General features: G+C 40.5%; 1 protein-coding gene across 1 annotated transcript; it reads left to right on the top strand.

Moving 5' to 3' along the window:
• Nucleotides 1-2,350: 2,350 nt before the first annotated feature.
• On the top strand, nt 2,351-8,718 carry ube2c.L (ubiquitin conjugating enzyme E2 C L homeolog; the record flags this gene model as incomplete). Its single annotated transcript, NM_001092877.1, is given in 6 exon segments — nt 2,351-2,583; nt 5,586-5,613; nt 5,701-5,787; nt 6,293-6,497; nt 7,735-7,794; nt 8,552-8,718. Coding segments are annotated over 6 exon segments (540 nt in total). The 3' UTR covers nt 8,611-8,718.
• Nucleotides 8,719-9,486: the final 768 nt, after the last annotated feature.

Here is a 9,486-nt window from a genome sequence, read left to right on the forward strand (position 1 = left end):
CGAGGTGACTTCTAATATCCTCGTATTTTACAACAAGGGGTACTTCATTCATTATTATACACGAGTTTTAGTGAGTCATGTGACAAACACATACCTCCCAACTGTCCCGTTTTCAGCAGGACAGTCCCGGTTTTGACAACTCAACTAGCAGTCCTGCATTTGTACTAGAAAATCCCGACTTTCTCTGCACTGAACAGCCAAAAAAAAAGATGCAAAGTTTTTAACTTAATTGTCTTTTGACAGAGAGCCCAGAACAACCTCCAGGTGCAAATAAGATACTTTGTAATCATTTTGAGATATGCAAATAAGTAACTGTAACAATTTAAAGGGCAGAGCTTAACAGCTTAAAGGGCAATTCACCTTTGTTAGCAAAGCTGTATTAACTGAAAATTAAACACAGAAATATGTTCAAACTTTCATAACCTGCCAAATTTTGAAAAAAAAATTTAAAATGAACATGGTAATTTGGGGGTGTGACCACAAAAAAAAGGTGTGGTCAAAAATGTTTCAACGATATGTGCAGCTAATTTTTTTGTCCCTCTATTATCTTTCCAAAATTTTGGGAGGTATGCAAACATGACATACCTCTACTACTCACTACTCCCCATATATAACTGATGACATCACTAGTCACCGTTTATAAGGATATAATACACAAAAGCCATGAATATCTTGTAAATGATATCCTTATAAATGGTGAGTTCTGATGTTATCAGTTATAAACGGTGAGTTCTGATGTCATTTCTGTCACATGACTCACTGAAATTTGTGTATTATAATAAATAAAGTAGGGATGCACCGAATCCACTATTTTGGATTCGGCCGAACCCCTGAATCCTTCACGAAAGATTAGGCCGAATACTAAACCGAATCCTAATTTGCATATGCAATTAGGAGTGGGAAGGGAAAAACATCTTTTACTTCCTTGTTTTGTGACAAAAGGCACGCAATTTCCCTCCCAGCCCCTAATTTGAATATGCAAATTAGGATTCAGATTCGGTTTGGCCAGACAGAAGGATTCGGCCGAATCCAAATCCTGCTGAAAAAGGCAGAATCCTGCCCGAATCCCGAACCGAATTCTGGATTCAGTGCATCCCTAAAATAAAGTACCCCCAGTTGTAAAATATGAGGATATTAGAAGTTACATCGGAGTTCCATGACCTGTAGAAAAACACTCTGCCTTCGGCCTCGTGTTTTTATATGATCATGAAACTCCTCGGTGACTTATAATATCCTTATAATACACAAAAGACATGAATATCCTGTAAATTATATCCTTATAAACGGTGAGTAGTGATGTCATCAGTTATAAACGGTGAGTAGTGATGTAATTTCTGTCACATGACTCACTAAAATTTGTGTATTATAATTAATAAAGTACCCCCAGTTGTAAAATATGAGGATATTATAAGTTACCTCGGAGTTCCATGACCTGTATAAAGACACTCGGCCTTCGGCCTCGTGTTTTTATATGGTCATGAAACTCCTCGGTAACTTATAATATCCCTATATTTTACAAGAGGGGGTACTTTATTCACTATATATTTTACAAGAGGGGGTACTTTATTCACTATATCATTTACAAAATATTCATGGCTTTTGTGTATTATATCTAGGGATGCACTGAATCCAGGATTCGGCCTTTTTTCAGCAGGATTCAGATTCGGCCGAATCCTTCTGCTTGGCCGAACTGAATCCGAATTTGCATATGCAAATTAGGGGCGGGAGGGAAATTGAGTGACTTTTTGTCACAAAACAAGGAAGTAAAAAATGTTTTCCCCTTCCCATATGCAAATTAGGATTCAGTTCGGTATTTGGCTGAATCTTGCTCGAAGGATTCGGGGGTTCGGCTGAATCCAAAATTATATCCTTGTATTTTACAAAAGGGGTACTTTATTCACTTGTAATGTCTTTATTCACTTTGTAATGTCTTTATTCGCCTCTAATGTCTTGACTGGGTCGACTAAACTTCCTACCACAGGCAGACTTAATTGACTGAACGTTGTTCAATGTAATTAATACTTTCCACGTCGTAGTAACAACACCCAGATAAATGTGAAACTTAAAACTAAATGACTACCTAATGTTAATGGAGTCCTCCCTTCCTGACAGAACTCCCACGCCTATAAAACTTTTTTCTTTTCCGCTTGATTGGCAACAGAGCTTTCCCAATCACAGTAAAGCGTGGGGGCTTCTCGTTTTAGCCAATCCCGTGCCTTTGTTTTTGAAACGCCTACGCTTCACGCGTGCAACTTGCCGGTCACTGCGGAAACCGTTCTGTGAGCATTCTGATTGGTTGAATTAAATATTTAAGCGACGCTGATTGGCTCGATCACGTTGAAGTTCGAGAATTCAAACAGAGGGCGGTGGGTTTAGTTTACAGGACAAGGAGGAAGCGCAGGAATCGGCAAGAGGCCCGGGAGTGATAAGCGAACACTGCAACGTACAGGGCCGGTTTTGTTGTATCTATATATAGATAACAATGGCTTCCCAGAATGTGGATCCAGCTGCGGCCAGTTCTGTGGCTTCAAGGAAAGGACAAGAGTCGGGCACGTCGGCTGCTCGTGGCTCTGTAGGAAAGAGGTGAGAAGAGATGTCCCGGGAGGACACAAAGGCAGCTGTGCTCATGACAATAGCAGTGTAGTTGGGCCTTGCACAGATTTTTATATCATACTAATTGCTCAGCTGTGCTTTACCATTTCTTACCTTAATTCATGTTAAGTGTTGATTTGAGTGTGTATTTCTATCTCTCTCACACAGGAGCTATTAATCTCCTGTAAATAATATCCTGAAATGATGCTCAGTGATGTCATACTTCTTGGTGACGTCATTTGTCCCCTGACGCCTTGAAACGTGTGCGTTATTTATTACTTGCCCCCCGCTGTAAGAACCTGTGCCATTTATAACCCTGATTCTTTATGGGGATAAAACGGGGATTGCAAAGCAGTTGGAAAATGCTTGGAGCTGCCCTGCACTGTAATTGCTAAATATCGATATCTTTTTATTTGACTCATTTTGTATCTTTCAAATGGGCGTCGCTGACTCCCTTCTGAAAAACAAATGCTCTAAGGCTGCAAACTTATTGGTTTTTGTTTTTTATTATTGATCCTTCTGTTCATGCCACCTCCTGTTTATATTCCAGTCTCTTATTCAAATCAATGCATGGTTGCTAGGGTAACTTGAACCATAGTTTCCAGATTGCTTGAAGGAGAATTCAACGGTCTTAAAAAAAAAAAAAAAAAAAAAAAAAAAAAAAAAAAAATCTAGCCCCCCCCCAACTCACATAGACACACCTCCTCCCATAGCTGCCTTCCAGGGAAATGCCCCTAACTTTATACTTACACCTTGGCGCAGCGTCAGGCATCTTGAGTTCCATGCAGCCCTCTTCTGGGTCTTAGTTGAGCTGTGTGGGAGACCGGCGAAGCAGTGCATGCGCAGTTGGGAGCAATTTGCATGTTTGTGACAACTGCGCGTGTGCCAGAACTCGCGAAAATTGCCGGAAAAAAAGCCGTAAGAAGGCTGCGTGGAACTCCGATGCCTGAATCTGCGCAGAGGGTTAAGTATATATTTTTTGAAAATGGTTAAATTCTCCTTTAGGATGCTAATTGAAGAGCTGCTGAATTAAAAGCTTACTCTAAAACCTTCAATAATAAAAAATGAAAACCAATTGCAAATTATTTCAGAATATCACGCTCTCCATCATACTAAGTTTTCTCAAAAGTGACCAGCCCTTTTAATCCCATTATCTATGCGGTCCTATCCCAGCTAACTTTTTTGTGTTTGTACCACATCTGCGGTCATCCTTACTTGTCCAGTAGTCGGTTGAATAAATGAGTTTTGAAAAGTCTACGTGGCCATTACAAGGCAAAGAAAACCCCACTGACTTGGCTGTATGTATGGCTCCCTGGGAAACGAGTGCTTTTACCCTGTTTTACCTCAACTGAGCCCTGTTGGCTGGCGGGCACATTTAAAATGCATAACAAATTGGCAGTCAGTGGGGTTTCTTGCCCTTTAATCACTGACTTTTCAATCTCTGTATATTATATATAATTTTACCATCCAATGTGTCCTGGTGCTTGTGTAAAGCTGCTGAGTTGCTATCAAAAATAGCTTAGGTAGTTAGAGGGTCCTGTTGTACTGTAGCTAGAAAATGTATGGGTTGAAGGTTTCTGGACTATAGCTCAAATAAAAATTTCTTCTTTCAAAGACAAATACTTTCTTCTAGCGAGTACTATACCAAAAGCCCTGGAGAGCTTTTTGCTGATGGTCTGGTTTTGTCGCATGCTTGTGATGGGACATTGATATCTCACAATGTCTCCCTGCACTGTGAGCTCCCTCTAGTGGGGGAGGCAATTTTTTTTCTAACAGGTGCTCTTTAAAGGATACTGTCATAGGAAAAAAATTTTTTCAAAATGAATCGGTTAATAGTGCTGCTCCAGCAGAGAACACTGAAATCCATTTCTCAAAAGAGCAAACTGACAATATGTCTAGCCCCATGTCAGATTTCAAAATTTAATATAAAAAAAAAAATCTGTTTGCTCTTTTGAGAAATGGATTTCAGTGCAGAATTCTGCTGGGGCAGCACTATTAACTGATTCATTTTGAAAAAAGTTTTTCCCATGACTGTATCCCTTTTAAACTAGTCTTGCTGTGTACAAGTAAAACTACAAGGCGAAATGGTGCAATCAGCCCATAAACACTACAGAAATATTTAGTATCAAAAAATAGAATATAAACAGGAGGACATACTAACTGTTCACCCCAGTCCAAGGGTACATACACATAGGAACAAAACCGCAAATGTGAGTTCCTCCAAAAAAATAAAGCAGCAAGTAATTAGTAGTATTAGAACATGGCCTGACGCATTTCGTGCCTGTTGGGGCAGCCTTTGAGTAAGTACCCCAACAGGCACGAAACATGTCAGGCAATGTCCTAATAAGCTTTGTATTTTTTTTTATTAACTTGCTGCTTTATTTTTTTTGGAGGAACTCCTTTTGTTTTGTTCCTTGCTGTGTACAAGGCCAATTGTAGAATAGATACGTCCCTGTATATTCATACTAAGACTCGTATCCCACCTTGTGTCTCTCCACTGCTGTAGTTCAATTATTGAGATTATTTAGCCATATTGTCTATAACCAGATTATCCCGATTCTAAATAAAGTATTCAGTTTAGCATTGATCTAATTTTACTATTTCTGTTAAATTCTTTGCCCCTTATTCTTCACCACTAATTACTGTAAGGAAGTCTATAAATTATTTATACATATTGTCAATAGCCATAAATATTGTACCACTAATCATCCATTATTTATTGCCTCTGCAATAATGTGAGGGTTTTCCCATACAAAGCTCATCATTAGTGAATGCTGGCACCTGTCTCCATAATTTTTGGATTAATTTTAGTTTTTTGTTTTTTTTTTTGTTTTTTACTGCTGACATCGTTTTCCAAAATTTAAAGGGCAACAAATTAAAAGATGGTCTGCCCAAGCTAATGGCACACCCGTAACAAATTCATAATGGTTTTGTGCACGTAATAAATGTTGCAAAGTTCTAAAGCCACCTAATTTCCTTTTGTTGTTTTGCAGGTTGCAGCAGGAGCTGATGACCTTAATGGTGAGTGTGAGCATTAAATACATAGTAATGATTGTGCTTGGTACTTCTGCGGCTTTATATGAAACTTCAGCCTGTTTCCTTGCTTAGATGTCTGGAGACAAGGGCATTTCGGCATTTCCAGAATCTGATAACCTGTTTAAGTGGATTGGAACTATTGATGGAGCCGTTGGCACGGTAAGACTTCATGACATGTTTTGATAGCTGCTGTCCTTTCTGGGAAGCTGCAAGGGCTTTTGATCTTCAATCGGTTTGAAAGTCATATGGCATACTATAATTCTGTCAGATAGCAATTGCTCAGGAATGCAGATACCTACCTGGCAGAGGTAGAGCCTGCCCGACTTTCCCTTTACTGTAAGTGGAATTTGTAGTACATCTCCACTTTAAGATCTTCCGGTGGGAAGGAATTTTGGGAAGATTAGTTGCCCGCAGTAGCGAAGATTTTATCGCAGGGGACTACATCTCCCTGTGTTCCACCACAGTAAGACCTGGGTCAGTAAAAATAAACCCATTGTGGGTAGTGGCTTGAAGTGCAGGTCTGCCCAGTTGGACCTGTGCAGGTCTCTTCTCCATGGGTCTTCCTGAGGACTGTAGAGTTTGTGCAGATAAGTTCCACTAGAATCTTATTTAGGATATACTGATTTGACAAAGGTTTTTATTTCTTTTTTTCAATGTCTTGTAGGTGTATGAGGACCTGAGGTATAAGCTGTCCCTGGAATTCCCCAGTGGCTACCCTTACAATGCTCCCACTGTGAAATTTGTCACCCCGTGCTTCCATCCAAATGTGGATAGTCATGGAAACATCTGCCTTGACATCCTGAAAGACAAATGGTCAGCGCTTTATGACGTCCGAACCATTCTTTTGTCATTACAGAGCTTGCTGGGAGGTAAGTGAAATCCCTATAGACCAGGGGTGTCCAAACTACGGCCCGCGGGCCAAATGCGGCCCGATATCCATTTATAATTGGCCCGCAGCGTGCAAAAATCCCTACCCCCTCTCAGAATCCAGAAAAAAGTTTCCTACCACGGCGTCATTGAGGGGCGGAACCTACAGTGCTTCAGTGTAGACTCGAGGAAGCTTGTCCTAAACTCCGCCCTCCCCGTGGCTGGAGTTTAGTGTAGTGCGGGGAGGGAGGCGGGTGCCGGTAAACAACTGAAAACATGGCTGGATTTCGTGCATCTGATGAACTGTGAGTAACTGCTAGGTGCTTGGCTTGGGGGATGGGTGGATTTAGTGAGACTGCAGCCAGGCAAGGGAGTCGGTTACAGATCGAGTGTGTGAGTTACTGTGTGTGTCTGTCTGTATGTGTGCCACTGTGTGTATATCTGTCTGTATGTGTTTCACTGTGTGTCACTGTATGTGTCACTGTGTGTGTTTCACTGTATGTGTGTATCTGTCTGTGTGTCACTATATGTATGTGTTTCACTGTGTCTGTATGTGTGTATCTGTCTGTGTGTGTATGTGTGTTACTTATTTAAAATTTGTAAAATGAACATGGTAATCAGGGGGTGTGGCCACACAATGGGCGTGTCCACAGTGAGTGGCCCGGCTGTTTGTATATTTTACCGCATATGGCCCTTGGTGAAAAAAGTTTGGACACCCCTGCTATAGACAATGATCTAGGACAATATTCTATCCTTTAGTGAACACCTTTTGGACAAAGCTCAATGACTGTGTTTATTTGAAACTGTCGTAGTTTCTAGGCTAAGACTGCATAAAAGAAGCATGCATGTCACATGTATATGGCCTTTGGTTCCTTATATAATTGTTCGATGGGCTGTTTCTCTATACTTGCTAAAGAAGGTTTCTTTGGGTTCCCCCACCATAAGGACTTTGGAAGAGTACCCTGCATGCAAATAAAAGGGGGCAAGAATTCTTAATAGCCTGGCTTCCATAAAGTACCATGTCCTGTCAATAAGCACAGAAATGCTGTTGCTTAAAAGGCATACTGACCAATTACAGCTTTAACAAGTATGCATGCATTCCCTTTAAAGAAAGTTAAATTGTACTAGCTGATTAGTATATAAGGATTTGTAGTGCATGGAGGCTCGCTGTTTACTAGGGCTATTGTATATGTGCAGTGTTGCAGAACTTTCATCAAACCTGTCTTTATCTCTCTCCAGAGCCGAATAATGAAAGTCCTTTGAATCCATACGCTGCAGAACTCTGGCAGAATCAGACTGGTAAGTGCGGTCATTGTGAAATGAGCAATTACCTCTATCCTCCAGCAAGTACTGAAAGGGGTTGAGGTTAGCATGACAATGTACTTTTAATGAACAGAGCTGTTCAGTGTAGTGGATGGGGATTCCGCATAATTGTTGGGGATGAGTGGCAGGAAAAGCATGGTATGCTTGATAAAGGGGCTCGCCCCGAAATGTTGCACTTTCGAACCTAATAAACCAGCAAGGGGTAACCCTGCATGATGTTCCTTGAGTGCCAGTGTTTTACTACTTGAGGAAAAGCATGGCCCAAATTCACTGTCTGCCCGAACCCGACCAACCCACGGATATCGGGCCATCCCCCACATCACTAGCTGAAAGACTGGAACACTACTAAACTTTTTTTTTTTTTTGGGGGGGGGAAACAACAATAACTAAATAAAACATGGAAAGACATTAAGTATTTTCGATTAACAATCTGAAAACTGAACTGGGTTTTGGAAGGTGAACAACCAAGGGCCTTAATTAGTACCTATTATCAGATGGCCATATCCTACTGGCCAAGGATCTGCTTTTTTGGCAAACTATTCTTAAATAGTACGGCCATCATTACACTGCTGGATATGCTTTAGATAGGGTGGTGTGAAATCGGCAGAGTAAGAGCATCTCCTTTCCTGCTAATCGACATGCCTTGGTATTTTTGGAACAGTTGCAGCAATATGTGTTGTATTGGTGTACTTGGTCTTTAATAGTGTTAACAATGCATTTTTTTTTTCTTAAGCTTACAAGAAGCACCTCCACGAGCAGTACCAGAAGCAGGTCCGAGAAAAAGAAATCTGATCCACCCCCTCCCTTCCAGTCTCATTTGCATGTTGTGCGCTGTACATGTACGCTGTAATATATGCTTAAATTAATGGAAGTTTGTACAAATAAAGCTGTTTTATCGTCTTTGCTGTGTGGTTAGATAATTTCATCTGATGCATGTTCTAGATAACACTAAGGTTAGTTTTAGCCTTATCGTTAAGATGAGTAGTAGTCTCTGGCACACAATGCTGATGCAAGCAAGGTAAAAACCTTTGCATGTTTTAAGGCGGAAGTGCACTTAGCAGCCACATCCATCTGTCAAACATGCTGGAATTCAAAATTAAGCGCCTGCTTTGATGCCTCTGGCAGCAACATGCATGTAGCTTACAAGCTACTGGTTGGGGATAACTGCCTTAAAGGGGAAATTCTCAAAGGCCTTTTAAAATATTTGCTTCAGCATACTAATGAGAAACACTCTAAATACAATCAATTAAATTCTCTACTGTTCTGAAAAGTTTATCTTCACTATTCCTTTCAGCATCTTTCTCCTCATTCTGCCTTCATTTAAGAGTTGGGTGTCGGATGAATGCTCAAATATGTTAAAGGGGAGCTCTCTATTGAAATCACCAGATGTTCTGTCTACATGCAGTTATTTTGTTAGCTTTTGTTTGTACTGGAATCCGTTATTTGAGTGAGCTCTAATACATCTGCTAGGAAAGGGAGCCCCCCAATAAGACCTATTGGATCATTCATCTGACACCCAACTGCTGGATGAAGACAGAAGGAAGAGTAACAGATGCTGAGAGAGGAATAAACTTGATTATTTCGGAAACAATGCAGATTTTTTAATTGTATTTAGCAAGTTTTTTACTTCAGTATGAGGAAGTTTATCATTTTTGCTATAGTTCCCCT

The sequence above is a fragment of the Xenopus laevis genome, chromosome 9_10L (genome assembly GCF_017654675.1).
Source record: "Xenopus laevis strain J_2021 chromosome 9_10L, Xenopus_laevis_v10.1, whole genome shotgun sequence".
In the NCBI taxonomy this organism is placed as follows: domain Eukaryota; kingdom Metazoa; phylum Chordata; class Amphibia; order Anura; family Pipidae; genus Xenopus; species Xenopus laevis.